At 41.3% G+C, this 24,645-nt stretch overlaps 1 protein-coding gene and 3 non-coding genes across 4 annotated transcripts; 3 read left to right on the top strand and 1 right to left on the bottom strand.

The window, feature by feature from the left end:
* Positions 1-9,441: 9,441 nt before the first annotated feature.
* trnah-gug (transfer RNA histidin (anticodon GUG)) lies at positions 9,442-9,513 on the top strand. Its single transcript has one exon. It is a non-coding gene; the product is annotated as a tRNA-His (tRNA).
* Positions 9,514-13,469: 3,956 nt separating this feature from the next.
* On the bottom strand, positions 13,470-13,541 carry trnah-gug (transfer RNA histidin (anticodon GUG)). Its single transcript has one exon. It is a non-coding gene; the product is annotated as a tRNA-His (tRNA).
* A 404-nt stretch (positions 13,542-13,945) lies between these two features.
* Positions 13,946-14,017, top strand: trnah-gug (transfer RNA histidin (anticodon GUG)). Its single transcript has one exon. It is a non-coding gene; the product is annotated as a tRNA-His (tRNA).
* A 3,728-nt stretch (positions 14,018-17,745) lies between these two features.
* rpl14 (ribosomal protein L14) lies at positions 17,746-22,121 on the top strand. Its single transcript, XM_085148306.1, has 6 exons — positions 17,746-17,831; positions 18,433-18,534; positions 18,620-18,714; positions 19,479-19,578; positions 21,676-21,729; positions 22,026-22,121. Exons 1-6 carry the CDS (start codon positions 17,829-17,831, stop codon positions 22,083-22,085), a joined length of 414 nt encoding a protein of 137 aa, XP_085004432.1. The 5' UTR covers positions 17,746-17,828; the 3' UTR covers positions 22,086-22,121.
* Positions 22,122-24,645: the final 2,524 nt, after the last annotated feature.

Genomic DNA, 24,645 nt, shown 5'->3' with positions numbered 1-24,645 from the left:
CATCACAGTCACTGATGGACCTCTGACCCCCTTATTAATCAGTTGCCTACAGAACATCTGTTTAAATAAAGCTTTATTTTAGAAAGAGGCTTTATATGAGGCTCCTTTTTTCCAAGAAAGATGTACAGGTCTATTTCGACACAGAACCATACACCTGTGTGTACCTAGGTGTATGTTTTCTTTCTTATTGGTGTTTTTCTTTATTTGCTCTTTGCTTCACTGCATAATGAAAAGCAGTTTAATTAACTGCATTTTCATTATTTGCTGCAGCCCTCTTCTGTGGCTGAAAAAAAGTGTGTAAACTTATTTTAAACTAAAATTTTTTTTAGTCTTACTTAGACCTTTTCAAGAATCCAGAGTTGTAGTTTTTGTGTTGAGCAGGAGTTCCTATCCGCTGTAACAGTGAACTCGTTGTATCAGCCCCTGAAGGAGTTTCAAATTATCTGACATAATAGATTTGGCCCACTGCTGTCTCAGGGAGTGAATGGTGAAAGGTCACTGAAGGCAGCAGTGACTCTGCACACTTAGATCTATTTTGGACTCGGACCACTCCTACAGTCTGCTATGAAATTTATCTCAATGACTGGACTTCACTTCAGTTCTGCTCTTAAACCAAGAATGTTACAGGACTCAGAGCAGCTTTGACGTTAATCTCCAAGAATGAAGGGACTAACTGTCCCACAAACTCAGAATACACCTAACATTTAGACATTTCATGTACCATAATAATAATGTTGCAGTGTTCACACCTATTTACACACAAGGCAAAGTGTCATCAAGTATTTAAAATTATGATTTATTGGTGACACAGAGCAAACTCATCAGCTGACCACATACAGTCTTACAGATTTACACTTAATTATGTATTACATAGTATCAGTCAGAATGTTTTTATCATTGCACTCTGGCTTGTTCACTAATATATTTCTTATCAGGTTTATTGATTCCTCCTTAACTAAAACTTACTCTCTGCAGTAGGGGGTGGGGTCTTAAATAACTTTCAGCATTAGAGATGAAAAAAAAAACACGACAAGAAACCCATTAATTGATCCATTAATTACTTGCACATGGTGTTACTATTGTGCTCTGGATCTTCTGGCTTCACAGAGTAACATGAGAAGAAAAGGAGTTCTCACACTCTGAAGGCCAATTCCATCTTCTCCATCACTTCCCCTTTAAAGCTACTCTACCCACCAAGCACCATCCACCATCAAATCAGGAGACTGGTGATTATTATATGAGGTAGTGAAAGTTTGTTTAATTAATGTTGAGGCTACAGATGAATCTTTTCTATTCTGTGTGGATTCGCATGTTAACCCTCAGGTCAGACTTACAGCTGAATGTTTTTCCACATTCTGAGCAGCCAAAGGATTTCTCCCATGTGTGAATCCTCAGGAGTTGTTTCATATTTCCAAAGAAGCCAAATGTCTTGCCACACTCAGGGCAACTGAATGGTTTCTCTCCTGTGTAACTTTTTTGTAGTGATGGGTCGGGCGCAAACGAAATGGCTCTTAGAGCTGACTCTTTGAAGTGAACGATGCAAGCCGTGGGTTTTTTTTTTTTTTCTTTCTCTTGCCCTCTCTCTCACTTTTTTTCGCTTCACGCTGCACGTCACTCTTGTGTTTCTGCTGAGCAGAGACGGGAGGGGCTTAGGCACCGTGTTTCCTGCCAGGTAAGCGACGCTCCGCAACGTGGTGACGTCATTCGGGGCGACTGGAATCGATAAGGGAATCGTTTGCAAAAATGACAAACAATTCCAAGGAATTGAAACAGTGGGAACCGGTTCTCAACAAGAACCGGGTTTCAATACCCATCCCTACTAGTGACCAAATTTTTTGTCCCAGTCCAGCCCTGACAACAGATATTCAGAATGAAATCTGTATTTTCTTTTGAAAACCTTACGCTCATTCTTTTACCACCATGCTGCATCACCTATTCTTTGATCACTGTAAGCTTTCAGAAACTGAGGAAACCACTGATAAAGGTATCATTTTAAAAGGTATACATTGCCCCGTCCTTCAGTTATGGCATAAGAACATTTTCAGAAAACTTGGCCTCTGACCTTTACCTTGAGGTTGAGAAAAATCATAATTACTTCTTTCTTGAGTTATCACATTCACAAGATTTACAGAAAACTAAAAAGTGCTTCAGTAAATATATTGTTATTGTGCAGGAGCATCACAAGCATTTAAGTTTTTGAGAAAAACATGTCAAATTGTGAATGTGAGTATGAGCACAGAGAAAGGAGATGATAGTGGACATGAGCAAGAAGAAGAGGCCTCGCCAGTCGCTGTTTATCCAAGAAGGTGAAGTGGAGAGCAGCTTTTGGCACCTGAGCATTCACATCAGTGAGGACCTCACTTGGACACTGAACACCACACAGCTGGTCAAGAAGGCTCAGCAGCGGCTGTATTTCCTGAGGAGGCTGAGGAAATTTGGTATGTCTGCCAAGCTCCTCAGCAGCTTCTACAGCTGCACTGTGGAGAGCACACTGACCAGCCGCATCACTGCATGGTACGGCAGAACTACTGCTATGGATCGCAAACGCCTGCAGAGAGTGATAACAACTGCGGAGAAGATCATCAGGACTCTGCTGCCCTCTCTGCAGAGCATCTACCATCGCAGAGTCCAGAGGAGACCTGCCTCCATCCAAAGACCCCACACACCCTCAACACGGACTGTTCACACTTCTGCCCTCGAGACGAAGGTTTAGAAGTGTGAAAGCCAGAACCTCCTGACTCAACAACTCCTTCAGCCCCACTGCTATCAGACTCCTGAACAGCTGACGTAACTCAACTGCAATTTGCACAACAGGGAACTTTGCACACAAGTTCATTTTGCACATTAAGCTCCTCTGTACATCCATCTACATTGACATCTGCATACCTCACTTGTCCACACTTATTTTTGTACTTATGTTTTTATCTGTCATTATTTTTATCCTTATTTTTATCTTTATTTATCTTCATATTTTGTCTTATTTTTATACTTATTTTTATCTTCCTTTAACCCTTACCCTAAAACCGGATAAAACCTAAACGATACCCATCCCTAGACACGTAGCCTCACACAAAACTTGACACAGCCCCCTGTCCAGTCCCCCTGTTGCCTGGCAAGTAATGCTTACATTACACGATCTGGGAGAGTTTGCAAGCCAAACCCCAAGTATGAACACTAAGGCATAGGATATGGACTGTAAAAAAAAAAGAAAGAAAAGAAAGAAAGGAAAAGAAAACGAAATCCATGGAAACTACATGTAACGTGATGTTGACAAGGTCAAATGTAAAATGTTTACTATATTCTTACCAATGACAGTTCCAGGTTTGAAGTGAATGGTTAATGTCCAGGCTATAATGTTGTGGATTAGAATCTGTTGTTTATACAGTCTTAACCTAAAGAAAGGGGACGTAGAACATCTGACTGGTATTGTTTAATAATGGGGGTTTCCCTACCTGGGGCGATCGTGGCTGAGGAGTTGGGTGTTCGTCTTGTAATCGGAAGGTTGCCGGTTCGTGCCCTGGCTCGGACAGTCTCGGTCGTTGTGTCCTTGGGCAAGACACTTCACCTGCTGCCTACTGGTGTTGGCCAGAGGGGCCGATGGCGCAATATGGCAGCCTCGCTTCTGTCAGTCTGCCCTAGGGCAGCTGTGGCTACAGCTGTAGCTTGCCTTCACCAGTGTATGAATGTGAGAGTGAGTGAATAGTGGTATTGTAAAGCACTTTGAGGGGTCCCAAAAAGCGCTATATAAATGCAATCCATTATTATTATTATTACCTGTTCAGAATAGTGCATGCATGCAGTAAGAAAACGCTGGAGTCAAGCTGCTTGCATGTAATGCCTGCTCAGTTACCCATTAAACAAACCTTGCAAGGAATCACAAATCCAGCGTCTTTACTAAATATCAAACATTGTCCTTTGAGATTTTAACATAAGACTGAGGATGATATAAGACTAAAGATTTAAACAGTTTAGATCCATTACACTCACTGAGCACTCTACAGCCTGGTAACACATAAACTTTAAGTAAAAACTAGTGTAATTTGTTCTTTTCATGTAATAACATCGTTCACATTATGATCAACAGCTAGATTCACAGTTAAGTAAACCTAATGAGGGAGACCATCAGGACCAAGCTGGGTTTCCTGGGTCCAGAGGTTTGGAGAAACTTCCTCCCTTTCTTTTATCACAGCTGTCCTGTGCCAGATGTTCTGTTGACCCACTGAGAGAGGCATAATTTCAGAAACATCAGAAAGACTGAAGCTCATTGCAGAGATCAATGATCTTCACCATTGATCTCTACAACTCTCTCTGAGGGAAATCTTCAGAGCTTCACTGTTGGCCCGCTCCAGAAAATGGATAAACCAAGTTTCATGAACAGTGTGATGGACACCTTTGCTTTGTGTAATGTTAGAAGTACTCAGATAATCTTCAGAGGCTCTGGACTTTTACATAAAAATATTATATTCAGTCCTGTAGAAAGTTATATATTTAAATATACATTATCTTGTCTGGTTACTCTGGAGCTATACTTTTTCAGTTTTATGTCAGTAAAGAAGTTCAATCCGTACTTCAACTTTTACTGAAGCTTTATTTTAACACAAGTATCTGTACTTCTACTGAAGTAAATACTGCCTGTAAATTTGCCACCTGTGGTATTAATCTGAATAATACGCTTCTGTTTTAAGTCAAAATCAGAGCTGACTTTGGTTGCATTTGTCCTACCTGCAGAGGGGGGGTTCCAGGACTGAAGTTAGGTAAATGGCTGTCAGCTCTCTGCAGAGAGATGCAGACCAGCAGCAGAAACACAGAGAATTCACTAAGCTTCATCTGCAATTTCATCAGGTGATTAATAAATCTTGACAACCCACAAATGCCTTGTCTTCTTCTGTGAAAACAAAAGGCTGAAGCAGACAATAACTGAAGAGAGATTCAGTAATCCTCTTAGCCTGCTTTAAGAGTCACATGACTAGAGGATGACATCACACTGACGCGCCAATCACTGATGGACATTTCACTGTTACTGCATCACAGTCACTGATGGACCTCTGACCCCCTTATTAATCAGTTGCCTACAGAACATCTGTTTAAATAAAGCTTTATTTTAGAAAGAGGCTTTATATGAGGCTCCTTTTTTCCAAGAAAGATGTACAGGTCTATTTCGACACAGAACCATACACCTGTGTGTACCTAGGTGTATGTTTTCTTTCTTATTGGTGTTTTTCTTTATTTGCTCTTTGCTTCACTGCATAATGAAAAGCAGTTTAATTAACTGCATTTTCATTATTTGCTGCAGCCCTCTTCTGTGGCTGAAAAAAAGTGTGTAAACTTATTTTAAACTAAAATTTTTTTTAGTCTTACTTAGACCTTTTCAAGAATCCAGAGTTGTAGTTTTTGTGTTGAGCAGGAGTTCCTATCCGCTGTAACAGTGAACTCGTTGTATCAGCCCCTGAAGGAGTTTCAAATTATCTGACATAATAGATTTGGCCCACTGCTGTCTCAGGGAGTGAATGGTGAAAGGTCACTGAAGGCAGCAGTGACTCTGCACACTTAGATCTATTTTGGACTCGGACCACTCCTACAGTCTGCTATGAAATTTATCTCAATGACTGGACTTCACTTCAGTTCTGCTCTTAAACCAAGAATGTTACAGGACTCAGAGCAGCTTTGACGTTAATCTCCAAGAATGAAGGGACTAACTGTCCCACAAACTCAGAATACACCTAACATTTAGACATTTCATGTACCATAATAATAATGTTGCAGTGTTCACACCTATTTACACACAAGGCAAAGTGTCATCAAGTATTTAAAATTATGATTTATTGGTGACACAGAGCAAACTCATCAGCTGACCACATACAGTCTTACAGATTTACACTTAATTATGTATTACATAGTATCAGTCAGAATGTTTTTATCATTGCACTCTGGCTTGTTCACTAATATATTTCTTATCAGGTTTATTGATTCCTCCTTAACTAAAACTTACTCTCTGCAGTAGGGGGTGGGGTCTTAAATAACTTTCAGCATTAGAGATGAAAAAAAAAACACGACAAGAAACCCATTAATTGATCCATTAATTACTTGCACATGGTGTTACTATTGTGCTCTGGATCTTCTGGCTTCACAGAGTAACATGAGAAGAAAAGGAGTTCTCACACTCTGAAGGCCAATTCCATCTTCTCCATCACTTCCCCTTTAAAGCTACTCTACCCACCAAGCACCATCCACCATCAAATCAGGAGACTGGTGATTATTATATGAGGTAGTGAAAGTTTGTTTAATTAATGTTGAGGCTACAGATGAATCTTTTCTATTCTGTGTGGATTCGCATGTTAACCCTCAGGTCAGACTTACAGCTGAATGTTTTTCCACATTCTGAGCAGCCAAAGGATTTCTCCCATGTGTGAATCCTCAGGAGTTGTTTCATATTTCCAAAGAAGCCAAATGTCTTGCCACACTCAGGGCAACTGAATGGTTTCTCTCCTGTGTAACTTTTTTGTAGTGATGGGTCGGGCGCAAACGAAATGGCTCTTAGAGCTGACTCTTTGAAGTGAACGATGCAAGCCGTGGGTTTTTTTTTTTTCTTTCTCTTGCCCTCTCTCTCACTTTTTTTCGCTTCACGCTGCACGTCACTCTTGTGTTTCTGCTGAGCAGAGACGGGAGGGGCTTAGGCACCGTGTTTCCTGCCAGGTAAGCGACGCTCCGCAACGTGGTGACGTCATTCGGGGCGACTGGAATCGATAAGGGAATCGTTTGCAAAAATGACAAACAATTCCAAGGAATTGAAACAGTGGGAACCGGTTCTCAACAAGAACCGGGTTTCAATACCCATCCCTACTAGTGACCAAATTTTTTGTCCCAGTCCAGCCCTGACAACAGATATTCAGAATGAAATCTGTATTTTCTTTTGAAAACCTTACGCTCATTCTTTTACCACCATGCTGCATCACCTATTCTTTGATCACTGTAAGCTTTCAGAAACTGAGGAAACCACTGATAAAGGTATCATTTTAAAAGGTATACATTGCCCCGTCCTTCAGTTATGGCATAAGAACATTTTCAGAAAACTTGGCCTCTGACCTTTACCTTGAGGTTGAGAAAAATCATAATTACTTCTTTCTTGAGTTATCACATTCACAAGATTTACAGAAAACTAAAAAGTGCTTCAGTAAATATATTGTTATTGTGCAGGAGCATCACAAGCATTTAAGTTTTTGAGAAAAACATGTCAAATTGTGAATGTGAGTATGAGCACAGAGAAAGGAGATGATAGTGGACATGAGCAAGAAGAAGAGGCCTCGCCAGTCGCTGTTTATCCAAGAAGGTGAAGTGGAGAGCAGCTTTTGGCACCTGAGCATTCACATCAGTGAGGACCTCACTTGGACACTGAACACCACACAGCTGGTCAAGAAGGCTCAGCAGCGGCTGTATTTCCTGAGGAGGCTGAGGAAATTTGGTATGTCTGCCAAGCTCCTCAGCAGCTTCTACAGCTGCACTGTGGAGAGCACACTGACCAGCCGCATCACTGCATGGTACGGCAGAACTACTGCTATGGATCGCAAACGCCTGCAGAGAGTGATAACAACTGCGGAGAAGATCATCAGGACTCTGCTGCCCTCTCTGCAGAGCATCTACCATCGCAGAGTCCAGAGGAGACCTGCCTCCATCCAAAGACCCCACACACCCTCAACACGGACTGTTCACACTTCTGCCCTCGAGACGAAGGTTTAGAAGTGTGAAAGCCAGAACCTCCTGACTCAACAACTCCTTCAGCCCCACTGCTATCAGACTCCTGAACAGCTGACGTAACTCAACTGCAATTTGCACAACAGGGAACTTTGCACACAAGTTCATTTTGCACATTAAGCTCCTCTGTACATCCATCTACATTGACATCTGCATACCTCACTTGTCCACACTTATTTTTGTACTTATGTTTTTATCTGTCATTATTTTTATCCTTATTTTTATCTTTATTTATCTTCATATTTTGTCTTATTTTTATACTTATTTTTATCTTCCTTTAACCCTTACCCTAACTTGGCATTTGCGTATGGACAGGAAAGGAAGAATTTCATTGCACAGAGAAATGCTATTTCATGACAATAAACACTCTGAATCTTGAATCTTTGAACAACTCGCTCAAGGAAATGACACACAGTCAGGATTTCTTTGATTCTTTATTTAACGTGAAACATTGCCAGCTTGGGGAAAAAACACAGGGTGATCCTGAGATTTAATGATGAAACAGCAGCTTCAGATAAGACTTTCTGGTAGCTGAGATCAGCACCGTGTTAAGCACGAACACTTTGACCAGACTTTGTGTGTGTACATTTTTATCCACAAAGTTGTTGAAAGGGTGCAAAATCCATCAGAGTATGGATGACATGTAACAGTAAAAGACACTGAATTTAGGGTTAGATTAGATCTAAGATTTCCAACAAAGACATAACACAGCCACAAAAATAAAAGGGTTAAAGTATTTTTAAAAATTCAAAATTAAGATAAAAACAACTATTTGTATCAAGTTATGTCACATTTTCTCAAAAACAATAAAAGTAATAAAGTAAAATAGTTATTCAAATAAAAAAATTAAGTATAATATATAAGAAAATGTTTGGTTTGTAGTGCCACCTTTTGTGTAAGAACACATGAGTAAAAATATCATTGATCCAGCCTTGATGAATCATATCAAGAAGTCAAAGCCTTTATACCTTGAACTTTATAGAAGCAGCTTTTTGTCGTTGTTGCTCTTGTGCTAACTCAGTAAGCCGTTGTAGAAATGACAAAATAAACTAAATAGTCCACAGCGTGCGGTTGCTTTTTGTTAACCACTGATCACCGGTTACAAGTTGACTTCTTAAATTAATCTGTTTTTATTATTATATCAAACGTCATGTATCTGTTTTTGTCTCATCTCTCGTGCAAATTTCAGACAGGTGCTTTAAAAACTTCACCTCAATGCCGTGACCCGGATTTGAACTGGGGTTGCTGCGGCCACAACACAGAGTACTAACCACTATACGATCACGGCTGGTCAGCTGCAGGCTGAACGTCCATGTAGTCAATCACCTCCAATCCACAGGAGTCCATTTTAAACCCACTAAGCAGGACTGCACGTTTTAAGTTTGACACGTTTAGGTCGCATCAACATTAGAACTACAAACATTTCGTGCTTTTCACTGCCAGTTACAGTCTGGATCTTGCTTTTTTTTTCTTATTTCACCGTAAAAACTGGAATCTGCGTGTAACAGCTGACCTGTACGATGTGCAGAAGAACACCAAAATGTATTTACGGTCAGACCACGAGATGTCCCTGTGTTAATGCAGATACTGTTACTGTGCCACGTGCGTAAATGTGCGCATCGTAGACACAGAGTTTGAGATAATATGAAGGAAAAAACACAATAAAGATTGCAGATTATCATTTTCTGAGCAGCCGTGATCGTATAGTGGTTAGTACTCTGCGTTGTGGCCGCAGCAACCCCGGTTCGAACCCGGGTCACGGCAGAGTGGATATGATTTCAGTTTGGGGAGCGTCACACTTTAAGTGGTGACTAGTTGTTTGTGTGTGTTTCCATTTTTTGTCTTTTGTTCTCTTCTCACTCTACGTCCTGAGTACTGAGTCAGGACATAGAGTGAGTACTCAGTACTGGTTTGTTGAGGCAACGAGTTTCCAAACATTTTTTAAGTCCTGGGAACTGATTAGACTGTAACATTTTATGCCTTTACCGACCTCTCGTGGTAAGATGTGATCATGTGTTTGCTTTGCTGAATTATTTGTCACTTAATGCCTTTAGGCTGCACTGATTGACTGATTCTCCACCTGCTCCAACTCCTTATGAAACATATGTGTAATTGAATAATGATTGAAACTCTAATCATTATTCTCATGACAGTACAAAACTTGACTTTTAACTCGAGGTTGAGGAAAATCCTAGTTGTTTCTTTCTTGCGTTGTCACATTCACAAGAATTACAGAAATCTAAAAAGTGTTCCAGTAAATATGTTGTTATACTGCAAGAGCATCACAAGCATTCAACATGAAACCTTACAAGCTTGGAGAAAAAACACAGGGTGATCCTGAGATTTCGTAATGACGAAACAGCAGCTTCAGATAAGACTTTCTGGTAGCTGAGATCAGCACCGTGTTAAGCACGAACACTTTGACCAGACTTTGTGTGTGTACATTTTTATCCACAAAGTTGTTGAAAGAGGGCAAAACCCATCAGAGTATGGATGACATGTAACAGTAAAAGACACTGAATTAAAACAAATGTGATTAAACAGAAGATTTCCAACAAAGACATAACACAGCCACAAAAATAAAAGGGTTAAAGTATTTTTAAAAATTCAAAATTAAGATAAAAACAACTATTTGTATCAAGTTATGTCACATTTTCTCAAAAACAATAAAAGTAATAAAGTAAAATAGTTATTCAAATAATATATAAGAAAATGCTTGGTTTGTAGTGCCACCTTTTGTGTAGGAACACATGAGTAAAAATATCATTGATCCAACGTTGATGAATCATATCAAGAAGTCAAAGCCTTTATGCCTTAGACTTTATGGAAGCAGCTTTTTTATCATTAATTTCTGAACTCTTGTGCTGCTTTTCCCTAACTCAGTAAGCCGTTGTAGAAATGACAAAATAAACTAAATAGTGCACAGCGTGCGGTTCCTTTTTGTTACCCACTGATCACCGGTTACAAGTTGACTTCTTAAATTAACCTGTTTTTATTATTATATCAAACGTCATGTATCTGTTTTTGTCTCATCTCTCGTGCAAATTTCAGACAGGTGCTTTAAAAACTTCACCTCAATGCCGTGACCCGGATTTGAACTGGGGTTGCTGCGGCCACAACGCAGAGTACTAACCACTATACGATCACGGCTGGTCAGCTGCAGGCTGAACGTCCATGTAGTCAATCACCTCCAATCCACAGGAGTCCATTTTATTTATTTATTTATTTATTTATTTTAATTTTTTTTTTTTTGCCTGTCCCATTTGGTTCTTTAGCCGTCAGAATTGTTGTCTGAAGACCAACAAGGATACCCAATGGATTTATTTTGCCAAATGGATCATCATGGCATTGCCGTATTGGTCCATTTGATCGATCTTTGTTTTTATTATTTATTTTATTTTATTTTCAGTTGTTACAGACAGGACAGACATGAGTGAGGGATAGGAAAGGGAGAAAGAAAGAGGAAGGAAAAGAAAAACAGAAGGGGAGAGGGACAGTGAGAAAGGGGGGGAAAAATATCTCCTGGATCACCTGTTGAGAGAAAAAGAATAGAAAACAAGCAAAAAAACCCAAAACAAAGCAACATACTATACACAACACCATCGCATTAATCTAGCTAAGTGTAAACAGCAGTAAATACTAACTATTGAATGTTGTTGTGCAGCACGCAGGACAGACAGCGCACAATGTGCTTTGAAGTAGCAGCCAAGAAAGGTGTGATTTAAGTCTACGAACAGTGAACACCCATGTGCACACCTGTGTGGATCGGCGCGCTTGTATTCAAATGGTTTCTCCATCTAATGGTCTGCAAGAGGATGTAGAGAGCCATAGCCCCGTCCCCCAGGGCATGAAGCAGGCATGGAGGAGATCCAGGCCCCAGACATCCAGAGTCCCCAGAGTGCAAGAGCCCAAGGAGGACCACCGGAGGGGCATCCGTGCCACCTTCATGGGAAGGGCTGAGGATCCCTGGACGAGGGGTCACCCAGTAGCCACCGGGCAGAAGATAAAGGGGGCTGCACCGGCGTGCCCGCCGGCTCCGCTGGCAGCCAGCTGTGCCAGAGTGAACCGAGCCGCAGGCACAGAGGCCGGAGGCCCGAGGGCCCCCCGCGCCCCGGAAGAGGCCTGACCGAGCAACAGGCGCCAGGCCCCGCCAAGTAGCCACCGGGAGTGAGCTGGTACATACCTGAGCGCCCAGCCCCGGACACCAAGAACCAACAATGCACCGACCCCTGAGGACATCAGTCACCGGCAGGGAGTGTGGTGAGGGGAGATAGGCCTCCACACTTGGAGGGCCTGGGAGTTCCCAGAGAGGTGGAGTCTAAGACCCGACCTGACATATAGACACAGACAAACAGGCACACACAGACACAGACATGCATTCCCACCCTCATGCCCACATATACAAACACTCAGCACTCACCCAACGTAGGAATAAACGTAAATGGACATGTACACACAATCACACTCCCCAAACATACTCTATACCCCGGGTCCAGGTACCCTCACCCCCAGAGGGGGAAACGGCACCCAGACCCAAGAGATGTTACCCTTCCCTCCGGGGTGGAGGCAAGCAGACCGCCCCAGGCTCCGCAGCAGCAGGGAGGCCAATCGGACAGCCAGCATCTTTTCCCAGCCCCCCCCCCCCCCGCCCCGATGGCTAGCAGAGAACGGAGGTGTGTTAAGATCCCATACCTCCCTCCTCCCGCTCATGTGTAGTGTTGCTGCGTGTTGCTCTAAAGTGCATTTAAAACAAGGGAGAGCATGGTGCTGCTGCCAGAGAGCAGCAGGTGTTAGCACGGCCCCTCCCGAGAACCCTCAATGTCTACATGGATTTAAAATTGAGAGGTGGGCACCGGCGCCAGAGGTAGGTTTGAATACACAGACCGTCTACTGGACGCCGTTAACGTGCCCACCCTCAAGGCCCTATATACACCCTATATGTGTGTGTTATGAGAGTGTAAGTAATGTGGATGTCTAAGTTGTGAGATAAAATTGAGGCACAGGTGGCCAGAAGAGGACAGGGGGGGGGAATGTCTCCCCTGCACCCTGGTGACACACCCGCACCCCAAGGCCCTATCTGTGTGGGTGGGTGTGGTGGAGTGGGAAGAGGGAGGCAGCCGGGGATGGGGAGGAAAATATGGGAGGGGAGGATGCCCCTCCCTAGGGTCAGCTCCCCCGCTGACCCCAGTAGGCACCCCCGTCCTCTGGTATCCACCAGGGCAAGGGAGCCCAGGCCCATCCAGACCGGGGCCTACGGCAGCAGCACCGCCAAGCCCCACAGGACCCGGGGCAGCCCACCCTACCCCACCGCAGAGGAAACTGTACCCACCCCAACATTCAATCATCTCCCAGACTACACAAGACAACAGACACCCAGGTTAAGTTTATTCTCCACCTCTCCTATGTCTCTCCCCCACCTGCAGAGTGGACTCCTGCAAGGATGGAACAACCTCCCTGCCAGTTGAAGAGCCCCCCGGTTGGGCCGATGCACAAGAGGCCCCCTGCGCCAGGGCTGAGCCCCCGTGCTGAGCCGTTGTAGAAATGACAAAATAAAGTAAATAGTCCACAGCGTGCGGTTGCTTTTTTTACCCACTGATCACCGGTTACAAGTTGACTTCTTAAATTAATCTGTTTTTATTATTATATCAAACGTCATGTATCTGTTTTTGTCTCATCTCTCGTGCAAATTTCAGACAGGTGCTTTAAAAACTTCACCTCAATGCCGTGACCCGGATTTGAACCGGGGTTGCTGCGGCCACAACGCAGAGTACTAACCACTATACGATCACGGCTGGTCAGCTGCAGGCTGAACGTCCATGTAGTCAATCACCTCCAATCCACAGGAGTCCATTTTAAACCCACTAAGCAGGACTGTACGTTTTAAGTTTGACACGTTTAGGTCGCATCAACATTAGAACTACAAACATTTCGTGCTTTTCACTGCCAGTTACAGTCTGGATCTTGCTTTTTTTTTCTTATTTCACCGTAAAAACTGGAATCTGCGTGTAACAGCTGACCTGTACGATGTGCAGAAGAACACCAAAATGTATTTACGGTCAGACCACGAGATGTCCCTGTGTTAATGCAGATACTGTTACTGTGCCATGTGCGTAAATGTGCGCATCGTAGACACAGAGTTTGAGATGATATGAAGGAAAAAACACAATAAAGATTGCAGATGATCATTTTCTGAGCAGCCGTGATCGTATAGTGGTTAGTACTCTGCGTTGTGGCCGCAGCAACCCCGGTTCGAATCCGGGTCACGGCAGAGTGGATATGATTTCAGTTTGGGGAGCGTCACACTTTAAATGGTGACTAGTTGTTTGTGTGTGTTTCCATTTTTTGTCTTTTGTTCTCTTCTCACTCTACGTCCTGAGTACTGAGTCAGGACGTAGAGTGAGTACTCAGTACTGGTTTGTTGAGGCAACGAGTTTCCAAACATTTTTTAAGTCCTGGGAACTGATTAGACTGTAACATTTTATGCCTTTACCGACCTCTCGTGGTAAGATGTGATCATGTGTTTGCTTTGCTGAATTATTTGTCACTTAATGCCTTTAGGCTGCACTGATTGACTGATTCTCCACCTGCTCCAACTCCTTATGAAACATATGTGTAATTGAATAATGATTGAAACTCTAATCATTATTCTCATGACAGTACAAAACTTGACTTTTAACTCGAGGAAAATCCTAGTTGTTTCTTTCTTGCGTTGTCACATTCACAAGAATTACAGAAATCTAAAAAGTGTTCCAGTAAATATGTTGTTATACTGCAAGAGCATCACAAGCATTCAACATGAAACCTTACAAGCTTGGAGAAAAAACACAGGGTGATCCTGAGATTTCGTAATGACGAAACAGCAGCTTCAGATAAGACTTTCTGGTAGCTGAGATCAGCACCGTGTTAAGCACGAACACTTTGACCAGACTTTGTGTGTGTACATTTTTATCCACAAAGTTGTTGAAAGGGTGCAAAACCCATCAGAGTATGGATGACATGTAACAGTAAAAGACACTGAATTAAAACAAATGTGATTAAACAGAAGATTTCCAACAAAGACATAACACAGCCACAAAAATAAAAGGGTTAAAGTATTTTTAAAAATTCAAAATTAAGATAAAAACAACTATTTGTATCAAGTTATGTCACATTTTCTCAAAAACAATAAAAGTAATAAAGTAAAATAGTTATTCAAATAATATATAAGAAAATGCTTGGTTTGTAGTGCCACCTTTTGTGTAAGAACACATGAGTAAAAATATCCTTGATCCAGCCTTGATGAATCATATTAAGAAGTCAAAGCCTTTATACCTTGAACTTTATAGAAGCAGCTTTTTGTCGTTGTTGCTCTTGTGCTAACTCAGTAAGCCGTTGTAGAAATGACAAAATAAACTAAATAGTCCACAGCGTGCGGTTCCTTTTTGTTACCCACTGATCACCGGTTACAAGTTGACTTCTTAAATTAATCTGTTTTTATTATTATATCAAACGTCATGTATCTGTTTTTGTCTCATCTCTCGTGCAAATTTCAGAAAGGTGCTTTAAAAACTTCACCTCAATGCCGTGACCCGGATTTGAACTGGGGTTGCTGCGGCCACAACACAGAGTACTAACCACTATACGATCACGGCTGGTCAGCTGCAGGCTGAACGTCCATGTAGTCAATCACCTGCAATCCACAGGAGTCCATTTTAAACCCACTAAGCAGGACTGCACGTTTTAAGTTTGACACGTTTAGGTCGCATCAACATTAGAACTACAAACATTTCGTGCTTTTCACTGCCAGTTACAGTCTGGATCTTGCTTTTTTTCCCCTTATTTCACCGTAAAAACTGGAATCTGCGTGTAACAGCTGACCTGTATGATGTGCAGAAGAACACCAAAATGTATTTACGGTCAGACCACGAGATGTCCCTGTGTTAATGCAGATACTGTTACTGTGCCACGTGCGTAAATGTGCGCATCGTAGACACAGAGTTTGAGATGATATGAAGGAAAAAACACAATAAAGATTGCAGATGATCATTTTCTGAGCAGCCGTGATCGTATAGTGGTTAGTACTCTGCGTTGTGGCCACAACAACCCCGCTTCGACTTCGGGTCACGGCAGAGTGGTTGTGAGTTCAAATTGGGGAGCTTCATGTTTTAAGTGATGACTAGTTGTTTTCATTTTTTAATCTTGTAGTGCCCAGGATTTAGAGTCAGTACTGAGTACTGTTTTTTTCAGGCAAAGGATTTCTAAATTTGTTCCTGGAACTAATTCTGTACCTTTTCATGCTTTTACCAATCTCTTGTGGTAAGATATGATCATGTAAATACTGTGCTGAATAACTTGTCAGTTACTGCCTTTAGGTAACACTGAATGTCTATATATTTGTTAATTATGGAAATATTTATTAGTTCTGGTGGTACATTTTTATTTGCCGCAGACAGTGACTGAAACTAATTTACTCCTGACTCCATGGGCCCCGACGTGAACCTTGGAGTGCATACTTCATGGTTTTCATGTTCAAATTTCCTACATAGACTTTAAAGCTTTAGATTAATTTTTCAGAAATTAGAAGTACAGTAATTATAGTGAGCAAAAAGAGTAAAAAGACACTTGAAGAGCAGTAATATTTCTGTGATGTTTTAGATATGTTTAAAAGATCATTCATATAATTTTATTCTACAGAACACCTAAACCAGGGGTCCCCAATCCCAGTCCACGAGGGCCAGTGTCCCTGCAGGTTTTAGATGTGTCCTTGATCCAACACAGCCCCTGCTTTAAAGAGAAGAAGCACAAACCTCCAAACCTCCAAACAGGAAGTGGTGATAGGTGTTCCACATGTCTTGCGGGGCTTCTGGGAGTTTCCTCCTCGCGCCCTCTTGAACATGTCCTCTCAGAGTCTGAGCAGACTCTCCACCAGTGTCACAAAGACCCCTTTGGATCGAGTCTTCAAAACTCTCACAGCAATGGAGAAAAGGCCGTCTTCTCCCGCTCGATCAGAAATGACACAGTCCAGACCATCCTGACAAAAATCTGAGAGAAATATCCACAAGAAACTCTCCTCAACAACATTGCAACTTTGCACCAGTTCTGCTCACTGCAATCAGACCATCAGAGGGGCAACTGTGCTTTTCAAGAATGGGGGTTTAATGAATTAAAAGAATTTGTGTGTCTTGTCAGTCACAAAGTAAACATGCTCTTCTTTTATTTTTAACTCTAAACATTTTATTAAATAGGACTTTATCCATCTACAGGCCGAGAATGCCACACAACATGAAGGGGATCAGTTAGAAATACAACTACCTAACGTTTCACACTCCTTTTATTATAAATAATCAAATTGTTACATGTTTAAATTTACAAAAAAAAAAATGTCAAAATCAGTGTGTTAATGTTAGCTTATTTTAATAAACACAACTGTCATATAACAAAGTAGAGTGGCACTAGAGTGGCGCTCACATGCCAAGATGTCAATAAACACTATTCCCCCACACCCCGCTCCTGTCCGCCCACTTCACTAATCTGAGCCATGGTTTTAGTAACCCCTATCACACAGGTCACGCACACACGGACTCCATTCAGACCAGATCTTTTCTTTGTACTACTTCCAAGCACTTTACAACTTGTTGTCTAATGTGTGCCTTTCTATTGATTTTGTATTTATGTATATTTTTTTGTTTTGAATAAATTTCTCCTGTGTGCTATTTATTCCTGCGCCTAGTATTTATATTTTGATCCGGCAGAGGTGGTGTGGAGCACCCAACATTTGGTTGTACATGTACAATGACAATAAAGGTCTATTTTATTATATTCTATTCTGTTCTATTATTTTCTAAGTAGGAGAATGATACGCGGGTAAAGCCAACAAAGTAACAATTCCGATAATCTTTAAAGGGATGCTCTTCTGTTACGCTTTTTATAACATTGTAGTCTATGTCGGAAAACGCATGAAAGTTTCTCTGTTACTTCCAGGTGACTCCATCGTCTGCATTAATAAAGAAAAAAAGACTGCGCATGTGCCAGAATGAACCGGAAGCCGTATGTGCGCCAGGCGGAAGCGCTAACGTCCTTTCTGCTCCCGGACTGCCATCATGGTGAGTTCGCCATGAGAGTGTCAGCGATTTAATATCTTTTCTTTAATGTAAATATGTAATTGTTGTGGAATAAAATGGGGCCGTGTGTACTTTTAAGGCACTAATACACACATCTATGACGTTTTTGTACAGTACTGTGTCAGTTTTGCGTTTTTAATGAGGTATTTGTAAGATGTCGGCAGTTCCCCGCAACACAACGTGGTCTATCGGGCTGAGTGGGCCTGAGAGCTGAGAGGGGAAGCACGCTCAGTTCGTAGACTTAATTCGCATAACATAAATCTCGCTGGTTGGGCGTAGTGTGATTTTTAAGTAACTTATAAAAAACTCTGTTAAACGCACCCTTGTGTTCGGTGCCTGCCGTGGTTAGCAGAAACAGTGGCTAGCTGACGTTAGCTAATTGGTACAATGCATCGCCGGGTAGTCACACAGTCTCCTTAAATGCCCCTTATATATAAAGGTTTTCGTATGTTTTGTTTTTAACGTTATATTTATGAAACAAAGCTTGTAAAGCACCTATCTAACCAAACGAAAGGTGCCCAGCTTCCTCCTCAGCCTCTCGGCACTCTGATGAGCAGTGCTCTGCTCTCTTTTTCTGCTCCAGGTGTTCAAGCGCTTCGTTGAGATCGGCCGTGTGGCCTACGTCTCGTTCGGACCCCATGCTGGCAAGCTGGTGGCCATCGTGGATGTCATTGACCAAAACAGAGTGAGTGCTCTGGATTATAGCTGGTAGGTCAGTGTGGGCCCCTACATTTGACATATTGATGTGAACTGTATTTTGTGGTTTCTAGGCTCTTGTTGATGGTCCCTGCACAGGGGTGAGGAGGCAGTCCATGCCCTTCAAGTGCATGCACCTCACAGACTATGTCATCAAAATTCCCCACAGGTGAGTGTGGACACTGGTATGATCTGTGCTGCCAGAATCTTTGATTCGTTTTTCTTTTTAAAGTTAAGATAGCCGTTAAAACGAACACACTTGTGAAAGCCTTCTTACTGATAGCACATGCCTAAAAAGTGGTGGCAGTAGATGCAGGTTCAGACTTTTACTGTAAAGACCAGAACAAGGGGCTTAGTGAGGAAACGTCAGGTTTAACCTGAAGTTATGAGTGTGGTTGTTTCTAACAGTGTACATCACCATGGTTATTTATGCTGGAGAATTTAGTGGTTTATGGAGACTGTTGAAAGTCTACAGATTCTTAGAGTGGCTTATTAAATTGTTTTTTTGTTTTATTTGTTGCAAAGACTTTTTAGTCCTGTGTTCAGCACTTTGATCAGGAGTTGGTGGGCTTTATAAATCAAGTTGACTTAGCTTCGATATTACTTATAGACAGAACAGCTGCTTTGACTTTATAGCTTGTATTACGTGTTTAATATCTTTTATATTTTTCTAATAATATAGTTTGGTGTTCATTTTTAAACTACACTGCTCCTGTCTGTTTGGGATTGGTCATACGCTGGTGTTTGATCAGGCCTCTGTTCAGGTGATTAGTGATCATATTTAGTAATGGATATTCCAGCCATGAACAGGGCTGTAGAGCGCCGATGGGAGCAAGAATCTGGTTGTGTTTTGGTGCTGCTTTAGGTGTATATAATGTGAAACAGTTATGATCACCCATGTTATCAGTACTTAACATTTGTTGTGGTCCACAGTGCTCGCCAGAAGTTTGTGAGGAAAGCCTGGGAGAAGGCCCAAGTCAACGAGAAGTGGTCGGAGAGCAGCTGGGCCAAGAAGATCGAGGCAAGACAGAAGGTAAGGCCGTGTTTCACTTTTTAAAGTTTTTAAATTAGTGTTTTGGGAGAAATTAAACACTGAATTAAATAGACTTTAATATTGTTTTAATGGCAAATCCAAAATAGTTTTGGAGGGGAAAAAAAGGGAGGACGCGGATGTGAAACCCCATCATTAAACATCTCACGTCTGTCTGCTGGGTTGATAGATGTGATTTCATTATTTGTGATTTATTGATGGTGAAGACATAATCTCATTAAACGTGTGACCAGTGTGGTCTAAGATGCTGCTTTTTTGCAATATGATTCCAGTTGTTTGTTGCACATGTCTGTTCTGATGTTTGCAGTGGTAATGACTTCAGTTGGTGGTGGAAGCTCACCACCTTATCAATAGCTGTAGAAAATACTGAACTGGTTACCACATAGTTCACATAGACCAGTCTGCCAGCACCCGTTTCATACACAACTTTTTTTCAGTCAAATGAAGCTATACCACATACAATATACAAAGAAAAACTATCACAGTATTTTGGGTGGTACTTGCCGCTATACAGAACTATTTCCAAAAGGTTCACGTCTGAAGACATAAGATTACACAAATGCCTCTGAGGGTTTAACAGCAATGTTGTGATACCTTGTAGTAGAGCAGGGCGATATGACCAAAAATATTTATCACGATATACATTTGAAAATTTGCGATAACGATATAACTGACGATATAATTGACACTAGACAAAATACCCCACAACTTTATTAGTGCAAAAAACCCCAGCTGTTTTTTATGTGCATTAAAGTTATATAAAAATGTAACAGTGGAAATTCCTCGCTGACAGTTTAACCAAAAGGCATTTCCAGTGGAAATTGGCCGACATATCCTCAGCATAACCATGTATAATATCCACAAAACTTAAAGAGGTTATACACACAATACGGTAATATTATGTTGAAGCACAGTACGTATCACTCCGCGAGGCTCCTGCCTACGATAGCCGTAATGCTCCGACAATCCATCAAGCGGTGCGGGTTTGTAGCTTAGCAAAGTCGTACTAAAACATTTGACAGATTTTCGAGCGCCGTGTACGACATAAAATCGTTTCGAGGTCAGTAAACACAACCAGAACTCATACATAAGGCACACGGTATTATAAGGGGCACTGTCGATTTTTAGAAAAATCAAAGGATTGATTTTAAGTGTGCCATATTTTCCAAACAACACGGTAACAACGATGGCCCGCTAGCATGCTCTACCAAAAATAGTGCTTTGTTGTGTATCTGACGGACGAAAGCTAAACCACTTCCACACCACTGAAGTTGCAGCATTTTTACAAACCAATTCTGGTTCATCCGTTTCATTTAACGATCCGCTTTCGCTCTTCTTATTCTGCGTTGCCGCCATGTGCGTATGTAAACAAAGGCACTGCGCATGCGCGTTTTACCCATATTCTATTGCGATATTTCATTTTCCTATTGTTGCCCAAAATTACACCGGTATTACCGTGAACGGTATGATATAGCCCAGCCCTACCTTGTAGCTCACTTAGTGTGCACCTTAGAGGTTAAGGTCGGATCTGTCAAGCCAGTTGCTCAGTCATCTGTCATTACTAAACAAAAGTTAAAAAAATTGTTGTGTACACTTCATTTTTGCGTGACTGTGTACAGATTGTTCTAGTCTAGTTGGTCACGGCAATGCAGAAGATTATATATATGGCGACATATATAAAATGGGTTCATTACTAGGACACAAAGTATCAGCAGTGCAGATTGGAATTACTTCAAATGCTTAAAATAATTGACAGTACAATGAATAAAATGTGGCGAGCAGAGTATTCACACCTTAACCAAAGTTCATGAAGTCTCAGATCCAGATCAAGGATGTTTCGGTGAGCCTGAGAATGGTTGTGGAAAGTATCTGCCCATACTTAGACCCCGGAGCCTGTGATGGGAAAGGTTTCGAGCCTGGTGGAAGTTGTTGTGATGGAGATTCAGTGTTGGTACTTTGAGTGTTTTACTTTCATCTGTTTGGCCGTCTGCCACAGCTGAATGGATTCTAGTCAGTCACACAAAAAAGCAAACCACCCCCAGGCGCTCTCTGACCCTTGCCTCTTGGATTTCTTTGCAGAAGGCCAAGATGTCTGACTTCGACCGCTACAAGGTGATGAAGGCCAAGAGAATGGTAAGTGTGGCAAAAACACAAAATGCCTCAAATATGTGAGCCAAGTAAGCAAGCAGAGTGGCTTCAGATTATTCCTGAGGTTCAAACACTGGAAGCCTCGGCTCAGATATTTCCTGCCTGTTAAACATGCTCTTTGAGGCTGCACTGTCACTATATACACACATGGTTAGAGCTTCTGAGGTTAGTGGATAGTGATTGTGCCAGTAAGCAGTGTGCAGGTCAGTAGCGTTTATCCTCCAGCAGTCACTGAATATTTTTTTAATGCATTCTGTTAATTTTTCTCTTTTTCTTTGCAGAGGAACAAGATCATCAAGCATGAGGTGAAGAAGCTGCAGAAGGAGGCTGCAAAGAAGTGAACAGTTTCTACAAAATAAATTTCCTGTTCAATTGTTCTCCTGTTGTCTTCTCTTCTTTTATCATCAGTTTGAAACTGCTTCAGACCTTTAAACCTGAGCTGCTGGTACATAGAAATACCAAAACCCAAATTTTGATATGAGGACATTATCCCTAAAGTTTCCAAAGCTTCTGTGAACTCAGAAAAGTAACTGATGTAAAAACATAGAGCAAAGTAATAGAGTAAATGTTCTTAAAGTATTGGGTAAAATTTGTAATCACAGCTTATTTGAAGCTTTGAGACTGGATGTCTACAACACAGAGTTGGCTGCTTTCATAAAGTTATTTTTTTTGTAATTCTAATATCTGTGCTGACCACCTTAAATTAAATATTTCATCTGGGCATATGGCCTCCTATACAGTAATGCTTTAAATACTGAAATGAACAACCAAACTGTAAACTTAAGAATTCAAAATAAAATGTGTGGGTTTTTTTTAAAGATCTATAATATCTAGGCTTGTGTCTGTAACCAAGCTGGAGTCAGTCATAACACAGTTAACATGAGCAAAATGCAGGATGTGCAGGACTATAACTGTTACAGTCAAATATATATATGGACCTGTGAGCAATACCTACGTTTGTTTTACATTAAGCTGATGCAGGAACATACTTATAATACACAGTGGTGCATAAAAATGAAGCAGAAAGCAGGAAATGAAGTGTTTGATACTCAAAGTTGTGTAATAACTCCTCATAAGGAGCCCATCACAATCCCTGTCAATGTATTACAAACTATATACATTCCAGTGACGCTGGTGTAATCACTATAAGAGTAGTAAATGTACAAAAGGTCATTTCTGCCCAGTGTACTTTAATCTGTATATAATGTCTTACTTATAGGCTATCTATTATACCTGGGATCAAGGTTAACCTATCCAACCACACTTAATATGACAACTGACAGTCAACTAGTTATTTAACATAAATACTTCAGTTTTTAATCACTTTGTGCTTCCTAATTTAGCCTCAACGTGTCGCTAAAGTGATCGTTGGAGTGTAAGGCAAAAAACCCCAACCAAGAACCATTTTGTGACTTGGCCACTAGATGGCAGTCTTGGTTAATCTTGGCTGATGTAGTGGAGCCTAGCCTCTTTGTCTCTATATTTACTTAAAAACAAGTGATAGTTTTTCAGATGTTTAAATTTGAGCCACTAAATACAAAGCTGACGTGCGTCATTTTGCTCAGTAAATCATTTGTTTAAATAACACTTAACTGTGAGATGTTTAGTATGGTAATTATGTGGTAAAGCACAGAGCAGCTTTGCACCAATTCTTTGAAACAGATTCCCTACTTTTCTTTTTAAAGAGCTTTTTTATAGAGCTCCCCGGTCCTGGCTGAAATAAGCCACCATTTTGGGAGATGCTGTCATCAGCCAAACAGGTTCCTCTTCAAACCTCAGAGAGGAGCTTGTAAATATTACATAACAGCGCGCTTGAACGTCTCCCAGCTGGTTGGGTGCACAGAGCAGGGACACGGAGATAATGCCAGCATCATGCGCCCGAGGACTGAAGGAGGCCTGCAATCGGAGGTCCGATTCACAGCTGCTCTGGTTTTTACAGTATCATTAAAACACAAATAACGACGATAACGAGCCTTTGTTCTGTTTTGGGGCCGAGCCGCATTAAACATCCCGGGATATATTTCACCCTGAAAGCGTTAAATCACTAATGCCGGGCTGTAGAGCAGGAGCACAGGTCAGTTAATAAGAAATGAGATAAAGTATATTTAGTGTTGTTATCGTGGGCCCGATAAACACGCTTTTCTCTGAGCGTAGCTCTGACGTCAGAGATGAATGGTACCAATGCGCAGTGATCGTGGAGCCGTCATTTACCCGTAACAAGACCGGAAACGCTCTCTAATGTCTTTCAAAATATAAGCAAAGTAAATCTCCATTTTACGTCAGGCTTCCTCTTTATTTCCATTAGAACAGCAAAAATCGGAGGCAATGTTCAACATCTGAAGGGAGACAATAAAAAAGAAAGATTTCTATTAATGGCATTTTTTTTCTTTAATACTTTGTGAAATTTTAAAGAAAAAAACATATTTTTGTTGTCATGCATTTTAGTACGTCACATATCTATAATGCAAAATGATTAAACACGTTTGCTGAATTGTCCCCGTGAATGTACTAGTTTAGTTGCCCTAATACAGATTTCTTCCTCAAAATATTATCAAACTTTGTAAGATCTGGAAAAAAATAAAATTTAAAAAAAAAAATAGCGAGAAAAACCTGCAAACACTCGAGCCTCAAACTGTGCCAAATCCAGAAAGTTCAATTCAAATCAGATTGACTTATATGGCGCCAAATCACAACAACACCCACCTCGAAGTATTTTATACTGTAAGGTACAATAATAGTGAGAAACCCCTAAAAGCAAACGACCCCCTTGCAGAAGGGACTTGGGAAGGGACAGTGTTTAACAGGAAGAAACCTCAGGCAGAACCAGACTCAGGGAAGATGAGACGGGATTTAAAAAACACATTAATCTCTGAGGAGAGTCAGAGAATGAACTAATGAAAC

The sequence above is a fragment of the Neolamprologus multifasciatus genome, chromosome 22 (genome assembly GCF_963576455.1).
Source record: "Neolamprologus multifasciatus chromosome 22, fNeoMul1.2, whole genome shotgun sequence".
Classification (NCBI taxonomy): domain Eukaryota; kingdom Metazoa; phylum Chordata; class Actinopteri; order Cichliformes; family Cichlidae; genus Neolamprologus; species Neolamprologus multifasciatus.
Note: the sequence above shows the minus strand (reverse complement) of the source record. Positions and strands in the feature narration are given on the sequence as shown.

Excerpts from the sequence above, each read along its gene's own strand:
- rpl14 (XM_085148306.1), top strand. Across the intron at positions 18,715-19,478 it reads GTCATCAAAATTCCCCACAG|TGCTCGCCAGAAGTTTGTGA; the intron begins GTGAGTGTGGAC and ends TGTGGTCCACAG. Across the intron at positions 21,730-22,025 it reads TGATGAAGGCCAAGAGAATG|AGGAACAAGATCATCAAGCA; the intron begins GTAAGTGTGGCA and ends TTTTCTTTGCAG.